The sequence below is a fragment of the Cyphomyrmex costatus genome, unplaced genomic scaffold (assembly GCF_001594065.2).
Source record: "Cyphomyrmex costatus isolate MS0001 unplaced genomic scaffold, Ccosl1.0 scaffold42, whole genome shotgun sequence".
NCBI classification, from domain to species: Eukaryota; Metazoa; Arthropoda; class Insecta; order Hymenoptera; family Formicidae; genus Cyphomyrmex; species Cyphomyrmex costatus.
The window spans coordinates 128,853-151,144 of record NW_017278427.1 but is presented as its reverse complement, the minus strand read 5'-3'; the positions used below and the strand labels follow the sequence as shown (position 1 = coordinate 151,144).

Sequence of the window (22,292 nt, the reverse complement as noted above, 5' to 3'; positions counted from 1 at the left end):
GAGTGTCCTGCTCTCGGTATCACCCAGGATCAACGACGTGGACGTAGCAGGTGACTGATCCCATCGGGGTGCTGGTTTAACGTGAGTAATCCCCTTGTCTCTCACGTGTGCGTGTTGTGCATGCGTGCGTACGCAAGCGCGTGTGTGTGTGCGTGCGTGTATGTGTGTGTGCGCGCGTGCGTGTGTGTATGCGCGCGTGTGTGTGTGTGCGTGCGTTTGATTTTCGGCTTGTATGATTAGTCTTGGTGTTCGAAATGTCCACCATTTGCCTCGGTGCACTTAATTACTCTTTTTTGGAAATCATTTGTAGCACGATAAATTTCAACTTCACCTAGAGAACGAATAGCGTCACGTATTCTAACAATCATTTCATCTCTTGTCATATGGCGGTTACGGTATACCAAGTCTTTCACTCTTCCCCACAAATAATAATCAAGCGCAGTTAGGTCCGGTGATCGTGGTGGCCAATTATGTGGTCCATACTTGCCTATCCATTTACCTGGAAACATGTCGTTTAGTCGTTCTCGGGCAACTCTAGATGTATGCGCTGGGCATCGATCTCCAAAAAAGAGTAATTAAGTGCACCGATGCAAATGGTGAACATTTCGATCACCAAGACTAATCATACAAGCCGAAAATCAAACGCACGCGCACACACACACACACACACACACACGCGCGCGCGCGCGCGCACACACAGTAGAGAAGGTTTGGAGTCATAAAATACTGCGGGAGTTACGAACCGTGGGGTCCTTATCTCTGCTGACACACACGCACGCACGCACACACGAACGCACGCGCGCGCTAAAGTGAAATCTCACTGTAAAGAGGGTGGACGCATTCTGACTATTCAATACAGTGAAATTTCACTGCTTTACAGTGAAATCTCACTGCAACGAATTTAGAGTGTATAGTTACTCTTGCTAATTCCTCGCAAGTGCCAAGATACATGAGTATCTGTTTATATAGAACTTCTTTCCAATATCTCCCACAGACGTCTAAGGTAGGCTCCCACTACATTATCTTATTGATGAGTCTAGTAGTGGGAAGCCGGGACGGAACGTCAACTTGTGATATTCTTCGCAATCTTATTTTTTCACAGATTTCGATTTATCTTTAATTTAACATTACATCGTTAAAATTTTAATATGTCTTTTGACATATTATTAAGATTCAATAAGATGTTATGATGATGATGATGACTCCTTTTATCTCCTAATGTGGAGCATAGGACATCTACAGGCCTCTTCCACTTTTTGTCCGAGGCCTATATTCGTTTCTCAAATCAAATTGTTTTTCAGATTTGTGAGTGATTCATCCACAGAATCCTACCTCAGTCAGATATTAGAGACATATATCTACTAATATATACTGATGTATAGGACCTACAATCTACCGAATCCGAATGGCGCTGATGATCATAGATCTTTTGATCACCAAGTGGAGCCATTTTTTGGTTTATTAAACGCGAAAAATCGCGTTTGGGCGCACGTGGGATTGAACTCGGGTCTACAGATCGCGAGTCAATCGCACCGAGTGGTGAAGCACTCGACGCCATAATAAGATGCTATAAGCATCAAAAATTGTTAGATTGCTTGTCAATTTAACTAAAGTGATATTACTACGGTAGTCGATTAGAGTTGCGGTGTAAGTCTGAAAAAATTTCGGCACGCGATTGAGTGACTACATACGTGGTAAATAAAATTCACACATTACTTTAGCAACCAAAATCCTGCTTGACCGTCATTAGGCCTTTATTTACTTGTGTTCTCTTTAATGTTTTCACAAGTGATCATATTTTGTCTAGTAATATCATAAGAATTTATGCTCCACAACTGCGCATTTACAGTAAAAATGCTTAAACATGAATTATATACAATAATTAATACGTTGAGAATGGCGAATAAGAGTCAATCTAAATCTGATAATATATTCTAATATTCTATATTGCGAAGAATATCACGTAATGTTTGGCGTTTCGTCCCGGCTTCCACTACTGGACTCATCAGTAAGGTATTGTAGTGGAAGCCTACCTTAGACGCCGGTGTAAGTTATTAAATCGAGATTCTATATAAAGAGATATACGCGTGTCTCAGCACTTGCGAGAATTTGCGAATATCGATAGACCTCTGATGGCGGGTCGACGTAGTAATATTCTTCGCAATATTTATCCAAAGTGAGAAATAACGTTCTAATTATATATAGTCCCCCCAAATAATCTGATTTTTAAATGTCCCCTCTTCTTAATTGTTGCGCGCCGAAAGATTTTTCGGTCTTGCAACGCAACTCTAATAATCTGAAATATCCCCCCTCCTAAATATTTGCGCGCCGATGGATTTTCGGTCTTGAAACGCAATTAATCTAGAAACTGTAAATTTTTACTTAATGAACAGAATTGCAATGTATTGTCCGCGTTATTACAACCTGCGGTTTTGAAAACAAATAATTGAAGAAATAAAGGACTCTTTTTATAAACAATAATTAATACGTTGAGAATGGCGAATAAGAGTCAATCTAAATCTGATAATATATTCTAATATTCTATATTGCGAAGAATATCACGTAATGTTTGGCGTTTCGTCCCGGCTTCCACTACTGGACTCATCAGTAAGGTATTGTAGTGGAAGCCTACCTTAGACGCCGGTGTAAGTTATTAAATCGAGATTCTATATAAAGAGATATACGCGTGTCTCAGCACTTGCGAGAATTTGAACGCGGATAATACATTGTTCATTAAGTAAAAATTTACAGTTTCTAGATTAATTGCGTTTCAAGACCGAAAATCCATCGGCGCGCAAATATTTAGGAGGGGGGATATTTCAGATTATTAGAGTTGCGTTGCAAGACCGAAAAATCTTTCGGCGCGCAACAATTAAGAAGAGGGGACATTTAAAAATCAGATTATTTGGGGGGACTATATATAATTAGAACGTTATTTCTCACTTTGGATAAATATTGCGAAGAATATTACTACGTCGACCCGCCATCAGAGGTCTATCGATATTCGCAAATTCTCGCAAGTGCTGAGACACGCGTATATCTCTTTATATAGAATCTCGATTTAATAACTTACACCGGCGTCTAAGGTAGGCTTCCACTACAATACTTTACTGATGAGTCCAGTAGTGGAAGCCGGGACGAAACGCCAAACATTACGTGATATTCTTCGCAATATAGAATATTAGAATATATTATCAGATTTAGATTGACTCTTTTTCGCCATTCTCAACGTATTAATTATTGTTTATAAAAAGAGTCCTTTATTTCTTCAATTATGAATTATATATTTGGAACTAATTATTTTCTTAATATATAAAAAATGTTAAATTTATTAATCTCTTGTGTATATATAATTAATATATATAATTGTTTTTATTTATATTTTATTAAATTTACCTATATATTGTTTAATATTTTTAAATGTAAAGTATTTGTTGTCGACATCTGTTTGTGGAAAGAATCGAATGTTTGATGTCGCAAACGGAAATATGAAAGTACGGTGTACGATATAGTAACAATAGAAAGGAAGTAAATCTTCCATTACCTTTTGCTTACGTATTTCTCAGTACGTTCTTACATATACTGATTATGTCTGAAGCGATAGGTTTTGCATAAAGTGACTCCACGGTAAAATCTTAATAAGCACGAAGTCTCCAACAAACCAAAACCATAACCTGTAATCGGATAGATATTATAATGAATGGTAGTCTTAATTAGGTTCGAACCACGAAAGATCTTCCTTTCCACGCTCAGATTGCGGAAAGATGTCGGAATGATATTATTAGCTTTCACTCTAACGATTTCGAGGCACGTAGTTATGTAAAGTTCATAGCAAATATATATTGAAGTAAAATTAAGATGTTCTTTCTATGCACAAAATGAAATTCTATCAGAAGTAGGTATTATAATATATTCAGAACAAAGAATTAAATAATTAAAACACTCGTATTCTCGCGATGCAGGATATTACATAAAGGATATAACTTTGTAAATTTTTTAAACTTTTATTGTTATCTAATAATTGATAATATATAACGTAATAAAAATTTTAAGAAAGTTAAAAGAAATAATTTACAAAAAGTTTCTATTACCTATAAGGAACAAGAAATTATCCTTTGGAGGACCGTAGGTCCCTTTAGGGGTTCGACAAATGACGTCACCTTTTCCGCCATTCAACCACATTGACAAAAGTTCTAGTTCTTAATAAAAATCAATCAAAAACATCGATTCTCAGAAGATTAAATATTGACTGAAAATATAGAACGAAACAACGAATATATTGGCTTACTTTCAGCAGCTCAATACAATTCTGAAATATGAATCGAAAATAATAGGGAGAAAAAAGGAAGGAAAAAAACCGTTACACACGCCGAAATTACAGGACATATAAATTAAGATTTATTAGGGTGCCGGAATGTAGACTTTTACCTAGTATTATTGCAGATAACAACACCGTTATAATAATGATAGCAAACACTACTTTCTAAATAGTATTGTCGACAAAAGCAAAATTCATTCCTATCAGACCATCGAGAGAGAGAGGGGGGGGGAGAGAGAGAGAGTGAGGGGGAGGGAGGGAGCGAGGGAGGGAGAAGCGAAGAAGTGGCACTGGAATTTCAAAAATGTTTGATATTTATGGAGGAACAGGGGAGGAATCCTATTTTCTATATATTATTGTTCCCTCGCGAATTTGAAAATTGCTAATAATATGGCAGTGGATTGTAGAGAATCCGAAGCTCAATAAACCCGTGATCGGAACGAGTCTGAAAGGAGCCATTCGTTCTCACGTGAGACTCCTATTTGGAATTGTCGTGCGGATGATAAACTCAGCTTAGAACATCCGTTTGAAAACTCGAGAAAATTTTGCATAATACACGATGTATATACAATATGCGATAGCGTGTCTCGCACGCTATCTGAAAGGGGAAGTCTTGGCATTTATCGCAAGAAAGTACACCAGATTGTTGCTGCTCCAAAAAAGGATCGCATTGTAATTTGCGATCCATTCTATAAAACGTAAGCAGCTCTTCGTATCAGCTTGTTATTCCTCAAAAATTTATTTCATCGAAACGTACTCAAGATTCACAAGGATTTAAGTCATTTTTGACTTGATATTGCCAGTAAGAAATCTTGGCGTCGGAAGTCTCTGCAAATAAAATTAAATTGTCAATACTTCTTATCTAACAGTGCAAATGCAAGTCACTATTCAAGGAGTAATAATTATTCGCCGGCGATAATTATTTCATCAGAAATACGTACGTTATTAAAAATTACACACGTACAATACGATATTTAACTTTCGAGAGGTTTAACTTCGGTATTACGTGACTTCATACGCCGGCGATATTGCCGTTAAAGCAACCGCCACTATTTTTAGGCTCGAGCTCTCTTAGTTTTTGCAGTTGAAAAGACATCCGATGTACAGGGTGAAATGTACGCCAACTATTTTACATCGGCGATCGCGATCCTCGCCCTGAATTTCAAGGCTTCACTTTTGTGCTGTCTAGTCGCTATATAGCGTTCTAAATGCCAAAAGTCCCCGAGCTGCACGCAGCAATGCAGACATACGCGGATTATAAGGAGCTTTCGGTTGGTTCTCCTTCGCTTCATTCATTCTGCCGGTCATTGTTGCACTGCCACACCGAGACTGTTACAACCTGACAACCTCGATCCAGCCTCTTAGCATACGCCTCAATTATGTTGTCGGACGTGAAGCTGACACCCAAGTCACGTCAGCCTGTTTGAGTCTTTTCATTTTCTTTTTTTCGACTGTTGATAAAATGACTAATTACAAACGAGCGAGTGCTCGGCGCTTCTTCGGTGCATCACAACGAGTTCATCAAGAAATTGACTATGTCAACGCAATTGTGATTAACGTTGATAACGAATGCGAATCTTAGCGAAAAATTGGCATTTGGGGATTAGTGCAGGAGATGATGACACTAAAATGATCATGATTTCTTACCGCTTGAAATCGTCATAATTCGTTATTTATTAGGTAAACATGAAGGAAACGCAAGTATAGCAAACCTCCCGCGGTTTTAAAACTGGTAGCGTGTGATTGAAATTGTTAAAAATTTTTGCTTTTTTCCTAATATTACCTGCTGCCATATGTTTCTAGTGATAGTTTACGTCAAAAAAACCAATCGGAAGGTACGTGCCATACCGTTTTTGTGGATCGAAGGGGCCGTCAAATCAAGCTAAAGTGGTAAATTCTTTAGTGAAAAAAAAAAGATTTGTTACCGGCTGTTTTTTTGTACGTTACTTATTTTCACCACGAAACATACAAAAATACACATGCCATACCGTTTGAGTGGGCCTACTTTTAATAAAACATTTAAAATTCGACATGTTAGGATGAGCATAGCGACCTCTTAGGCCCACTTAAACGGTATGGCATGTGTATTTTTGTATATTTCGTAGTGAAAATAAGTAACGTACAAAAAAACAGCCGGTAACAAATCTTTTTTTTTTGCACTAAAAAATTTACCACTTTAGCTTGATTTGACGGCCCCTTAGATCCACAGAAACAGTATGGCACGTACCTTCCGATTGATTTTTTTGACGTAAACTATCACTAGAAACATATGCCAGCAGGTAACATATTAGGAAAAAAACCAAAAATTTTTAACAACTTCAATCACACGCTATCAATTTTAAAACCGCGGGAGGTTTGCCATACTTGCGTTTCCTTCATGTTTACCTAATAAATGACGAATTATGACGATTTTAAGCGGTAACAAATCATGACCATTTTAGTGTCATCATCTCCCGGACTAATATTCGATTCTTTTTCAATAACGCTCTTTATGATATCTATACTGAAAGAAATGTTTTATATGAATAATCATAATTCGTTTGATATGTTTAGAAAAACCTTTTTATCTTTTAAATATAAAATTGTATTGTTTTAATCAAAGTTTTTTTAACCGCCATTGTCCAAATTAAAATATTTATATAAAACATTTTTCTCAGTGTAATACGTAAGTTTATATTCCGATATAGTCGTTTTTATAAATATAACGTTAAATTAATTAATTTATCGTTAATTAATTAATTTCTTCTCTTTATTACTCTTTAAAATTATAAATCGGAGTTATATAATTGATACCATTTTAACGGTGTTATATCTTTCTACTCCTCCCTAATTAACCACGTATATGGTAAGAAAGCATTTCTTGACTCTATCTTGCATTCATAATTCGAATTACCTCATCATGGAAACATTTGGAAGATTATTTCGAGAGTGCAGCGAGTCTTAATAAGGGAGAGATGGGAAAGTTACTTTATAAAGGTAATTAATTACAGATACAGTTTTTATCTTTCAAAAAGTAATTAATTACTGTTATAAGTTATTGACTCTGAAAAATAATTCATTACAGTTACTGAAAAAGTATCTTTAAGTTACTTTTGAGTTACTTTTTTTTCATTGCAATTTTCACTAGTAGCATCAATACCATTACTGCCTTCGTGTATCGTTTTACCCTTGTTTTTCATCTAATATTAAACAAGAATGATACACAGAGACGTCAGAGTCATCAGTAATGCAGCCTAGGACAATTAATAAATAAATACTGGTTTATATTTACATGTTATACAATTTTATTCAAAAAGATAAGAAAATTGTATGACAAAGACGTTTTTTGTTAAAGTATTATAAACGAATATGAATATGAACTAGTATATACATATACTATGTTTTTTGTAAAAAAAATTTTTTTTATATTTGGCTAAAAGTTGCAAATAAATTTCAGCACTAATCCAAAATGGTTATTGCGTTCAGAAAACAATGGCTCAGTGATCAAGTGCAATTAGTACTACAACCATTCACTGAGCACTCTTGCATTTGATTGGCGGATTCCATTAAATCCAAAGATAAACCTTGACAATAACGGAAGCAGCTCTAATGACCTTGACCTTGATATATGTTGTCAATCTATGTTGTAACTTCCAGGTTTTAGTCGTAGCTTGTCCTTCGTCAAAAAGTTATTAACAAAAAAGTTTTAAAAATAACGGGTAAATATTGACAAAAGGGGATCACCCTCCGATGACCTTGACTTTGACATATGTTTAAAGCATTGAATTGTTATTTTTAAAGCAGTGAAAGTCCTGCTGATCCAAGAAAAAACATCGTTTCTGCTGAAGAGATGCACGACTTCTATAATTATATTGTTTCACAAGAATATGGATGAGTATAGGATACGTTTTCGAAATAATGTGTAAATTATACCCAATAAATAATTAATATTCAACATTTTTATTTCTTTCTTATTTATTACTTCATACAATTAATACAGGGTGCATCACCAAAATCCGGACACATTTTAATTTAAATTTTCCGCTATATTGTGCCTCCGTCAGAGGATGTTGGCTGTATAATATTTATCCGTTATTTTTAAAACTTTTTTTGTTAATAATTTAAATATCAAGTGTTCTCAGTAATACGTTATACAAAATGTATTTCAGAGCAAAATTGTGGTTAGAAAAATGTAATAGGAAAATTAACACGACACCAGAAAATTTACACAAAAATTATAAAGTTTGTGGTAATCATTTTAAATCGTCAATGTTTTTAAACGATTTGAAAAACAGACTTCAACCACATGCAATCCCCGAACCTATGAGAAATGATAATGAATCAAGTGTAAATGATGCAACATTCAATTTGAATGATAAATCTGAAGAAAATACATCAATATCAGGTAAGCATTTTGAACTTGTTGAAAATATCAGAAATTTGGTGAACATATAATTATTATATTTTAGTTGAGTGTAACATCATTAAATCTAATTGTGTTAAACAACTATTTGAAATCAGATTTTCAAACAAGGTTGAACAATCAGTATCACACATAGATAATAATTTTAGTTCAGTATGGAACTTAATAGTAACAAAAGTTTCAGTGAATTATAAATTAAAATTTATATGTAAAATTTATGTTATCACAATTTATGTCTTCGTTCCTTGTTCTTTGTTCATTTTGCTTCTTCTTTTCTTGAGATAAATATAATATCTATGGAACATAAAACTAATTTTTCGGGTTTTTTAATTGATTTAGTACTTTTCAATATTACAGATAATAACAATCATTTGATAAATAACGTGTATGAAGAGGACCATGTCGAATCAGTGTTGCATGTACAACATCAGTACACTCAAACAGAGTCAAAGATTTCCAATCATTCCCCGCGCAAAAATATTTTGAGAGGCCGAATTATAGCATTACATCGAGAAATTCGAAAATTAAAACAACAATTACAACGGCAGACAAATAATATAAAAATTTGTGCGAGGAAAATTTCCTTAGAAGAATATTGTGAAGCTACAAACGAATTTTTATCACCACAAGTTGCAAATTTTGTGAAAACTCAAGTACGACTTAATAAATATAAGTCAGCTAAAGGACGAAAATATTCACTTCCATTTAAAAAGTTTTGTTTAGATATTTTGTTATGTGGGGGAAATAAGATTTATAATTTCTTTGCACAAAAGTTTATTCTTCCTAATCTTAGAACTTTACAACGCATGCTTGAACATTTGAAATTTTCTTCAGGTTTGCATGATTTTGTTTTTGATTTCTTAAAGGAAAAATTGAAGTGTTCTTCGTCACCTCTTGATAAATATTGCATTTTATGCATTGATGAAGCATCAATTAAAGCAAATCTGTATTATAATATCAGTCGGGATGAAGTCATTGGGTTTGAAGACTTAGGAGATAACAAATTATTTCTTCCAGCATGTAATGTTGCAACCTTAATGATCCGAGGGATTTGCATCAATTGGAAACAACCTTTAGCTTACTTCCTGCTTAATTCTTCATTTTCTGCTAGAAAATTAACAATCATTATTCCTCAAATAATTGCAAAACTGCAAAATGCAGGATTTAAAGTACTCGCGCTTGTCTCAGATATGGGAGGGAATTTTAAACAAACTGCTCAATATTTAGGTGTAACAGACGACAATCCATTTTTCTTTGTTAATAACGAAGTAATTTCACATTTCTTTGATACGCCTCATATAATAAAAGCTATTAGAAATAATTTCCGTGACAATATTATCGAATACGATTCTAAACCGATTTCTTGGGAGTGCGTTAATTATTTATTTCAACAAGATAAAACTAGACAATTTCGACTTGCACCTAAACTCTCTGATAAACATATAAAATTTTCGAATTTTGAAAAAATGAAAGTAAATTTGGCAACGCAAGTTTTGAGTTCTACAGTGAGTAATAGTTTGAGGAAAATGGTAATTTCTGGAGATTTTAAACCTGCAGATGCAGAAATTGCACTTAGAACAGCAGAATTTATTCAAAATGCGAACGATTTCTTTGATCTATTTAATTCATCTTCGGTTCAACATCCATCACAATTTCAACAAGCTTTTCGGGGTGCGCAATATCAATTAGAATTTCTTTCAAAAATCAAAGACTATATATCCAAATTAACGATATTTAATAAATCTGGTGTAAATATTTCCAATAAAGTTAAAGTTTTCAAATGCATGATACATAATATGAATTCTCTTCTTAAAATGTGGAAATACTTGCAAAATGTTTCTCCAGAAATTGAATTTTTATTATTACGCCGTTTTACTCAGGACTGTTTGGAACACTTTTTCTCTGATATTCGACGTTTAAATGGCAATGCTTTTAATCCTACTTCCATTCAGTTTTCCAATTCATTCAGAAAAATTTTCTCTATAAAATATTGTACAGTTAAAACTGGAAATTGTGAACGAGACAGTGCTGAGATATTTGCAGCTATTACAAACTTTAAAGAGGAGAATAATATGGATGTTGAATCCAAGACAGATAATAATAAACAAATACTTTTGGATGATCATGATTATCGTGAGATGGACGTAAATGAACAAGATGTGTTTCGATATACTTGTGGATATTTAATACGTAAATGTATTAAAAAACATTCGTGTGAGATTTGTTTGCAATATGCACGCTCATATATAGATTTAAGTCAAACGTCATATTATTGCTTTTTTAAGGCTTAAAATTCTACTGAAAATAATCCTTTTGGAAGCTTATTTATGCCGAACGATGATTTCGTAACGTATATTAAAATATTAGAAGATTTATTTTTTTTGAAAATTGAGGAATTGATCATACAAAAGCATGTAATTTATAAACTTATTAACACTTTCAAAGATGTTCCATTCAGTCATCCGTGTCAACATTTTCCTTATGATTACTTATTGAAATTATATGCTCGTGTACGACTATTTTACACATTAAAATTTATAAACAGAAGTTTTAAATCGCAGCCCGGATACAGAAAAGCTATCATTTTACGTCACAATTAGAATTCAGTATCTCTTTCTCTTTTTTCTCTTTCTCTGCGTTCTTTCTGTGTGTGAATGCGAATTATTATTTAATACCTTTATAAAAACGATTGCATTTTTCAAAATTAATTTTATTATTAACATTTATAATTATAGTTTTATTATTAAAGTTATTATTTTATTTTTAAAGAGAAATATATTTGATATTTTATAAAAATGTATATATTCCGTGTGTTATCTGCTGAAATAAATTCTACTGTCTTGTTATGTAGTGTATAGTCATAACATTATCTGTATTGTTAAAAACTAATTTTTTTGCCTATTTATTCATGCCCATACAGCTTATGCGTGCTCATACATGTTAACTGTTTTGTCAAAGGTACTCTCGATGGATTGCCATTGCCTGTTGCCAGATAGTGATCAATTAAAAATTTGATATGTTCTAAGTGGATTTGAACTTGTATCTTTGGCACAAACAGTAGCCGCACAACTTCTTAACGTTATAATCACCAATGATAGTGAATGCATTTCGTATATGATATTATAAGGTAAATGTCCCAATTAGTGACCAAGTTATCTCGTAGCGAAAGAGAATATAATTTATTGATACATATGTCACAATAAGTATCTACGTGAAATTAATTTTTTTAAGTTTGGACATTTAAGATTACGATAATATTAATTTTTTGTTTTTTTAGGAATTCTGAATTTATTTATTACATTTTTATAAATGCTGTTTTTGTACTATTTAGTGACACTGTGCATTTTGTTATCTATAGTTTGGGACATTTACCTTATATGATTAATGATTATATAATTATATATGATTACATATGATATTTTCATTTGTTTCAGTTGAAATTCAAATCTAGAGTACATTCTACTGAAGGACATCCATAAAAAACAATTAATTAAAAAATTAATACTAATATTTTTATATTATTAAATTTAATAATATTAAGGTAATTGGAGGAAAGGTGGCACAAGGGAAAAAATGCCACTTTCGCAAGGTATAACATATCAATTTTTTCCACTAATACAGAATATCAAAAGTTTAATTCGTTAATTTGTATAAATAAAAAAAGGTTTCTAAAATGTGAATAATATTTTGTCGTTAATTCAATAACATTAAGAAGTTATTCAAGAATAAAGGCTTAAATGTGACGTCTTCCCCCGAATGTCTTTAAAATATTAATATTCATGTTTAGTGAAAACTGTAAAATATATATCTACACAAATACTTAGAATAGCATAAGAAATTTTTTCATTTGTAAATCTTTTTACTTAAAAATAAATGAGATTTGTACATTTCACAGTTATATTTACACAATAAATTACAAAAAATTCAAAAATGTGTAAAAAAATTTTTTATATTATTTTATTTTATGATAAAAGGAGACAGGTTAATAAAGAGTATATGATAACAGATCACGATTAAAAATAATTTATTATTCCTTTTTATTTTCTCTACTTTCATATTATAATTTTCTGGATCATAATTCGAATTACATAGAAAATATTTTTTTAATTATATCTATACGTACATATGAGGACACAAATAATCTAACACCCGATATTGCACGTATATTACAAAATTAAAAAAATAAGAAGTAATGAGGAGATCTGAAAAGGGATGAGAAGGAAGGAGAAGTCTTGTGCATTTCCGTGCATACGTTTTAATCGAAGCGCCGATACATTTAACAATATGGCGGTATACCACGTGACCTGGAACCTACTACATCAAAGGTGCCGACACTCAGTGTCGCTACTGTGTATGGTTATACTGTGGTAATAGACTCATAATCGTTATACATATAACGAATGGAACACACACAGTTTTTATGGAATTTTTATGTTTTGCACCATGAAAATGACCTAGTCGCTAATTTTCACTATGATTTTCGTAATCAGCGCATCGAATTACGTAAGTATACCAAGTTTCAAAAAAATCTGAGTTGTGTTGCTTTCGGAAGTATATCCTTTATTTTTATAAAATAGTTTTAATAAATTGTTTTAATAAATCTGAATGTATATAGTCCGGGAGATGATGACACTAAAATGGTCATGATTTGTTACCGCTTGAAATCATCATAATTCGTTATTTATTAGGTAAACATGAAGGAAACGCAAGTATGGCAAACCTCCCGCGGTTTTAAAATTGGTAACGTGTGATTGAAATTGTTAAAAATTTTTGCTTTTTTCCTAATATGTTACCTGTTGGCATATGTTTCTAGTGATAGTTTATGTCAAAAAAACCAATCGGAAGATACGTGCCATACCGTTTTTATGGATCGAAGGGGCCGTCAAATCAAGCTAAAGTGGTAAATTCTTTAATGAAAAAAAAAAGATTTGTTACCGGCTGTTTTTTTGTACGTTACTTATTTTCACCACGAAACATACAAAAATACACATGCCATACCGTTTGAGTGGGCCTACTTTTAATAAAACATTTAATCTGCAGGCGGCCGGGATGGACCCTTTTGGGATCATGAATTTAAATCTTTTTTAGTGTTTTAAAACCATATAGTATAAACATATAATAGAACTATATGTTGTATTACGACTATTTACACCCTCCAAAAAATTATAAAACAACCCTTCCGGGGTGAAACTACCCTTACTTTCTAGAGCTTTATTAGTTTCAATCAGGATATTTAGTTTGTTGATGCGGGAAAAAAAGGGAAATTTTGTTTTTTTTTCATTGTTGAATACAAATCCAAGGTAATACTATAATAAATCCAAGAACAACCCGTAATATGGGTAAAACTATCCCTTTAGTTACAAAACTCAACAACATTCATTTCAGTTTTATTTTTTACTCTTGAACATTAGTTCAATGTTTACAATTCAATGTTGCTAAAACTACCCTAAAATAAGGGTGAAAGTATCCTAATTTGATAACATATCTGATATTGAACCTGGACTCATAAAGGCATTGATGATTTATTTATATATACTAAAGGTCCCGTATAGCATAGACTTATTCTAATATATTATATCGTATATTGTTACAATAATGACCGCTAGGTGGTGACCAGATTTTCTATACACGCAACATAAATATCCAATAGTGGATATATATACATATATATATATATATATATATATATAAGAGATATATAAGTAATCAACAGATTTCTTGCAAAAAACTTTTTTTTGGTATTACGCTATAGTTACTTGACTTATGCGTATTGAAAATACAGCAAATTGATATTTTACCAGGTCCAGTGTGATATCAAAGTTAGTGACATTTAGTGAATGGAATCAGTGAGTTTCAGGGCCAGTCAGAGAACAAGTTCAACTTTTTATATTTTTTCCCTAAATAATTTCTAAAAAATATCAATGATGTCTGAAGAATATTATAGTAGTGGCGAAGATGAGAACGAGATTTTTTTATCAAAGTGAGGAATTTTATATTGACTTTGACGAGACCGAATTTGTACCGGGACATGAACTATTTTACGATAATCAGGAGACGCGGTAGCGTCTCCGGCCATGTTCAAAAAAACTGTGAACGCTACAAGTCTCTTATCCCGAGCCACCAAAGTCCATTTTTGGGAGGTGCATAACTATTAAAATATAAAAAATTTTGAATCGAACGTCATATGTCCTGAAAGGCGGCATCGCCACGAGTAATTTGAGCCAAAAAAATTTTAAATCGGTCAAGCCGTTCTGGAGATATAAGCGGTCAAAAAGTGGTGATTTTAATGAAAAATTAAGAAACGTCTCCTTCTTCTCCTCCTTCTTCTTCTCTGTCCGCATTTTTAAACTTTTCAACATCCTCTCTCACCTTTCACTCGCACCTCCACCATCTTTGGCCCACCGGACCTTCTCCACTCGCCCCTCCCCCTCCCCCCACCAACAACCCCCGCCACCCCTCTCTTCCACTGTAATTCACTCTTTTTCGTTATTACAACTTTTTGACTTCCTCTCTCACCTTTCACTCGCACCTTCACCATCATCGGCCCACCGGACCTCCACCACTTGCCTCCCCCCCTCCACCACCACCAACCCCCGCCACCCCTCTCTTCCGCTGTAATTCACTCTTTTTCGTTTTACAACTTTTTGACTTCCTCTCTCACCTTTCACTCGCACCTTCACCATCATCGGCCCACCGGACCTCCACCACTTGCCTCCCCCCCTCCACCACCACCAACCCCCGCCACCCCTCTCTTCCGCTGTAATTCACTCTTTTTCGTTTTACAACTTTTTGACTTCCTCTCTCACCTTTCACTCGCACCTTCACCATCATCGGCCCACCGGACCTCCACTACTTGCCTCCCCCTCTCCACCACCACCAACCCCCGCCACCCCTCTCTTCCGCTGTAATTCACTCTTTTTCGTTTTACAACTTTTTGACTTCCTCTCTCACCTTTCACTCGCACCTTCACCATCATCGGCCCACCGGACCTCCACCACTTGCCTCCCCCCCTCCACCACCACCAACCCCCGCCACCCCTCTCTTCCGCTGTAATTCACTCTTTTTCGTTTTACAACTTTTTGACTTCCTCTCTCACCTTTCACTCGCACCTTCACCATCATCGGCCCACCGGACCTCCACCACTTGCCTCCCCCCCTCCACCACCACCAACCCCCGCCACCCCTCTCTTCCGCTGTAATTCACTCTTTTTCGTTATACAACTTTTTGACTTCCTCTCTCACCTTTCACTCGCACCTTCACCATCATCGGCCCACCGGACCTCCACCACTTGCCTCCCCCCCTCCACCACCACCAACCCCCGCCACCCCTCTCTTCCGCTGTAATTCACTCTTTTTCGTTTTACAACTTTTTGACTTCCTCTCTCACCTTTCACTCGCACCTTCACCATCATCGGCCCACCGGACCTCCACCACTTGCCTCCCCCCCTCCACCACCACCAACCCCCGCCACCCCCCTCTTCCGCTGTAATTCACTCTTTTTCGTTATTACAACTTTTTGACTTCCTCTCTCACCTTTCACTCGCACCTTCACCATCATCGGCCCACCGGACCTCCACCACTTGCCTCCCCCCCTCCACCACCACCCACCCCCGCCACCCCTCTCTTCCGCTGTAATTCACTCTTTTTCGTTTTACAACTTTTTGACTTCCTCTCTCACCTTTCACTCGCACCTTCACCATCATCGGCCCACCGGACCTCCACCACTTGCCTCCCCCCCTCCACCACCACCAACCCCCGCCACCCCTCTCTTCCGCTGTAATTCACTCTTTTTCGTTTTACAACTTATTGACTTCCTCTCTCACCTTTCACTCGCACCTTCACCATCATCGGCCCACCGGACCTCCACCACTTGCCTCCCCCCCTCCACCACCACCAACCCCCGCCACCCCTCTCTTCCGCTGTAATTCACTCTTTTTCGTTTTACAACTTTTTGACTTCCTCTCTCACCTTTCACTCGCACCTTCACCATCATCGGCCCACCGGACCTCCACCACTTGCCTCCCCCCCTCCACCACCACCAACCCCCGCCACCCCTCTCTTCCGCTGTAATTCACTCTTTTTCGTTTTACAACTTTTTGACTTCCTCTCTCACCTTTCACTCGCACCTTCACCATCATCGGCCCACCGGACCTCCACCACTTGCCTCCCCCCCTCCACCACCACCAACCCCCGCCACCCCTCTCTTCCGCTGTAATTCACTCTTTTTCGTTATTACAACTTTTTGACTTCCTCTCTCACCTTTCACTCGCACCTTCACCATCATCGGCCCACCGGACCTCCACCACTTGCCTCCCCCTCTCCACCACCACCAACCCCCGCCACCCCTCTCTTCCGCTGTAATTCACTCTTTTTCGTTTTACAACTTTTTGACTTCCTCTCTCACCTTTCACTCGCACCTTCACCATCATCGGCCCACCGGACCTCCACCACTTGCCTCCCCCCCTCCACCACCACCAACCCCCGCCACCCCTCTCTTCCGCTGTAATTCACTCTTTTTCGTTTTACAACTTATTGACTTCCTCTCTCACCTTTCACTCGCACCTTCACCATCATCGGCCCACCGGACCTCCACCACTTGCCTCCCCCCCTCCACCACCACCAACCCCCGCCACCCCTCTCTTCCGCTGTAATTCACTCTTTTTCGTTTTACAACTTATTGACTTCCTCTCTCACCTTTCACTCGCACCTTCACCATCATCGGCCCACCGGACCTCCACCACTTGCCTCCCCCCCTCCACCACCACCAACCCCCGCCACCCCTCTCTTCCGCTGTAATTCACTCTTTTTCGTTTTACAACTTATTAACATTCTCTCTCACCTTTCACTCGCAACACCACCATCTTCGGTCCACCGGACATCCTGCCTCCGCCCCTTCCCCTGACACCACCACCCACCCCCACCGCTCCTCTCTTTCGCCGTATTTTCACTTTTTTCGTTATTACAACTTTTTGACATCCTCTCTCACCTTCCACTCACTACTTTACCATCTTCGACCCACCGGACCTCCTCCACTCGCCCCTCCATATATATATTTGAAATACATGTTTTAAATAAAATTATTTTAAAAACTTCCGAATGCTGACTGGTATGATATTTAAACCATTCAACTGTTATGATTTTGACTGCACGCGGAGCGGTGGGGGGGGGGGCAGTGCAACTTTCGGTTGATTTTCGAATCATTTGCTTCTAGCTTTCGCTGTCCCCCTTACCACACTGCATCGTGCACGGATCAATGCCATTCGGTCGTCATTGGGCATTTGGACTGCACGCGGAGGGGTGATGTGAGGGGGACAGTGCATCCTTCGGTTGATTCTCGAATCGTCTACGTCTAGCTTTCGCTGTCTCTCTCACAACACCGCACCGCACATAATATATTACTATGAAAAGCAACTGTTTTACATTTATTTAATAATTTTATTTTATATATGCGATTGCGTTTGACGAATAAAGAATAAATATGTAAAATTGACGCGTTAATATTACACGGTTAGTGAAAGCAGCCTTGGGGATTGTTTTGATGTGCAAGGGCGGACACGAGTCGCACGTCACCCCCTCACCCGGCTCACCGATAATAAACCGTGCTGTTATCATTTAAATATGTTATTGTTTTAAGTTCTACTGACTGCTGACCGATATGACGCATATTTAAAACTGTCGCAGAACTATCAAGAGTTAAATAGTATTAATATATTACCACGAAAAGTAACTGATTAATAATTATAGTTGCTAGTACAAAATGAACATACGTAAAGTGTATGTAACTTTCGGCCGATTTTCGAATCGCCTCCGCTTTCCCCTGCACCCCTCATCTCATTAAATACGTATATATTTTAAATAAAATTATTTTAAATACTCCCGACTGCTAACTGGTATGATATTTAAACCAATCGACTGTCATGAGACATTTTGACTGCACGCGGAGCGTTGAGGGGGACAGTGCAACTTTTGGTTAATCATTTACTTCTAGTTATTATATATTGAACGATATTCTAATTTTTAATTGTGTCTAAAGCGGCTAAGTATTTTATTGTATTCTTTTTCTTTAGAAATTCACATTATAATTTTTATGTACTTACGAATTGACTCTCATTGTCCTTCACCTTGTTTTAATTATTAAATTGTAATATATTACCACGAAAAGTAACTGATTATTAATTATTAAAGTTGCCAATACAAAGTGGACATACGTAAATTGTATTCGACTGTCATGGGACATTTCGACTACCCGCAGAGCGGTGAGGGGGACAATGCAACATTTGGTTGATTTTCGAATCGCCTCCGTCTATATTTCGCTGTCCCTCTCACATCAACGCACCGCGCATAATATATTACCAGGAAAAATTACCGTTTTTCATTTATTTAATAATTTTGACTTTTTTGTTTTATAATATGCAATCGCGTTAACGAAAAAAAATTAATATGTTGTTATAAATCTGACGTGTCAATATTAGACGGTTAGTGAAAGCAGCCTTGGGGATTGTTATCAAAACAACACATCAAATGGAAGGGCGAATGCGAGTCGCACGTCCCCCCCGCGCCAGGCTCACCGATAAACCGTGCAGTCATCATTTAAATACATATTAAATAAAATTATTATTTTAAATACTACCGACTGCTGACCGATATGACGTACATATATTTAAAACTATCGCAGTACTATCACGAGTTAAATTGTTAATATATTACCACGAAAAGTAACTGATTATTAATTAAAGTGGCTAGTACAAAGTGAATATACAAAAAGTGTACGTAACTTTCGGCCGATTTTCGAATCGCCTCCGCTTTCCGCTGTACCCCTCACCACATATTTAATACATATTAAATACATATATACATATTTGTAATATATATTTTAAATAATAAAATTATTTTAAATACTCCCGACTGTTGACTGGTATAAAAAACATTAAATAAGCTTTGAAAACTTATTTAAAATAAAAATTACCATTTTTATTAAAACATCTGTTTTAAATAACTTAATTTTTTAAAAATGAAAGTGGTAAAGAACGTTTAATCCTTTACAGAATTAAATTTAAAGAGTTAATTACATAACTGGTACTCAGTCCTTCATTTTTTAAATAGTTTTTTATAGGCTATAGTAATTTGACTTTAAATTATTTAAAACAGTGAAATCTAACCAATTAGTATTTTATCGCTTTGAAATGTGATTTGAACAGCACGAATCGTTTAATTAATATGATAATGTAATAATATAATGCACCGAAGATATACCTACGATATCACAATAAATAAAAATATATTGTCCGAAGTCGACACGTTAATTAATACGCCTCCGCCTCGCTTTCGCTATCCCCCTCACCTCACCGCTCCGCGCGTAGAACAATGACATTCGATCATCGTGGAGCATTTGGACTGCACGTGGTGAGATGAGGAGGGGAGGGTTGGGCAAATGCAACTTTCAGCTGATTTTCGAATCGCCTTCGTCTAGCTTTCGCTGTTCCCCTCACCTCACCGCACCGTGCGCAGAACAATAACATTCGACTGTCATGGGACATTTCGACTGCACGCGGAGCGGTGAGAAGGAAAATGCAACTTTTGGCTGATAACATATTGCGGAAATTTTTTAGAAAACTGTAATATGCAAATTGTAATCTGTTTTACTTATATGTATGTATGTTCATTTTGAATTTGCACCTTGAATGATCTATTAGTTACTTTTCGTGGTACATATTCAACATAGAAAATATACATAATATATGTTCACTTTGAACTGGCACATTTAGTAATATATCAGTTACTTTTCGTGGTAATATATTATGTTAGATAATATAATTTAAAGATTTTATATTATTAAGTTACATTATTAGATCTAGTAATATATCAGTTACTTTTCGTGGTAATGTATTATAGTAGATAATATCATTTAAAGTATTAAAGGTTTAAATTATTAGGTTACATTATTAGATAATCATTTTAATTTAGAATGGTACAAATTTTTGGGGTCAATTTTCAAAGGATGATATTCATTGGGTTTTTTATTTAGCTTTTATCCTTCCATAAAAGAGTTTATAGGCTCACCAAGTTGTATAAGCGGCAATGCTTATTTGCATGGTCATGAACCAATTCATTACTTTGATTTATTTTTCGATGATCGTCTATTAGACCACATTGTTCAAGAAACTAATCTTTTTCAACAACAAAATCCTGAACCAATCCATTTACATATAAAGCCTTGGAATGATTTGACGAAAGGTGAATTGAAGAAATTTCTGGGGTTGACTATGTTGATGGGTCATGTAAGAAAAGTTAAGTTAGATGATTATTGGAGTACTAATCCTTTATTGGTCACTCCCATTTTCTCACAAACCCTAACTAGAAACAGATACGAACAAATTTTGAAATTTCTACATTTTCAAGATAACGAGCAGCCTCTGAACCACCCTCTAAAAAAAATTAAATTAGTGATAGACGACCTCAACGAGAAATTCTCAAAATATTTGAACCCTGGTAAAAATTTATGTATAGATGAAAGCCTTCTCTTATGGAAGGGCAGATTGAGGTTCAAGCAGTTTCTACCGTTGAAAAGAGATTGGTTTGGGATAAAATTATTTCAAATAGTAGATTGTGCTACTGGCTACATTTTAGGGTTTATTGTTTATACTGGAGCAGATACTGAGTATAAAAAATTTGATCTTGGCATAATAGGAGACGTGGTTGCTCATTTCCTGGAACCTCATTTTGGGAAAGGTCACGTAGTCTACGTAGATAACTGATATTCTTCTCCTAAGCTGGTCGAATTCTTACACACAAATGATACTGGTCTTTGTGGTACTATAAAAAAAAATACATCTGGTCTCCCAAAATTGGAACAAAAATTAGAAAGGGGGGGAATTACAATTAGCACATAACATGATTTGGTTGGCATTGAAGTGGCAGGATAAGAAAGAGGTATGGATGATCACTAGTATACACGAGATAAATTATACTACTATCAGTAAAAAACATTACCTTGTAACTACCTAATTTTTATACTCGGACTAGCTCGTCGGAAAAATGCGTGTCGTATAAAAAAGGTTCGGCGGAAAGAGTATTCGCGTCGGAACGGTGTGGCGGAAAAGTATGTGAAGCGTCGGAAATCGGCAAAGAAAATACTGATGCGGAACTAATAGTTAGATAAGAAACATAGTTTTATTTAGACAGTTTAGTTGAGACGGAAATTATAAAAATCGACGAGACAAATAACATATAGGAATATATAATTAACGGACGCGACTTACAATAATACAGCGACGAAAATAAACGAGCGCGGGTAACAGAAAAACATATATATACATATATAAACGAGCGCGGACAACAGAAAAATATATATATGAACGCAGAAACGGACGCGGACTCTACAACGAAAACTAACTCTAAACGGCGCGAGATATATGCCGGTGGTCGCGGGTTTTCTCGACGACGATCTGCAACGCGGCGGAACGCGGGTATACGCCAGCAAGCGTCGTTTCGCGGTGCGATACGTGATTTTGGCAATGTTAGGAAAGGAAACGGAGTTGGTACTTGACGGCCGGGAACGCCCGACAGAGGCAGG

General features: G+C 36.0%; 1 protein-coding gene across 1 annotated transcript; it reads left to right on the top strand.

The window, feature by feature from the left end:
* Positions 1 to 8,534: 8,534 nt before the first annotated feature.
* On the top strand, positions 8,535 to 12,199 carry LOC108777248 (putative histone-lysine N-methyltransferase 1). The gene is made up of 3 exons (XM_018544085.1): positions 8,535 to 8,702; positions 9,078 to 9,373; positions 12,155 to 12,199. The coding sequence occupies exons 1-3, from the start codon at positions 8,567 to 8,569 to the stop codon at positions 12,197 to 12,199; spliced, it is 477 nt and encodes a 158-aa protein (XP_018399587.1). The 5' UTR covers positions 8,535 to 8,566.
* Positions 12,200 to 22,292: the final 10,093 nt, after the last annotated feature.

Coding starts and splice junctions, on each gene's coding strand:
- LOC108777248 (XM_018544085.1), top strand. CDS start 8,567: ATGTTTTTAAACGATTTGAAAAACAGACTTCAACCACATGCAATCCCC. Junction 8,703..9,077: donor AGAAAATACATCAATATCAG/GTAAGCATTTTG, acceptor TCAATATTACAG/ATAATAACAATCATTTGATA. Junction 9,374..12,154: donor CAAATTTTGTGAAAACTCAA/GTACGACTTAAT, acceptor CATTTGTTTCAG/TTGAAATTCAAATCTAGAGT.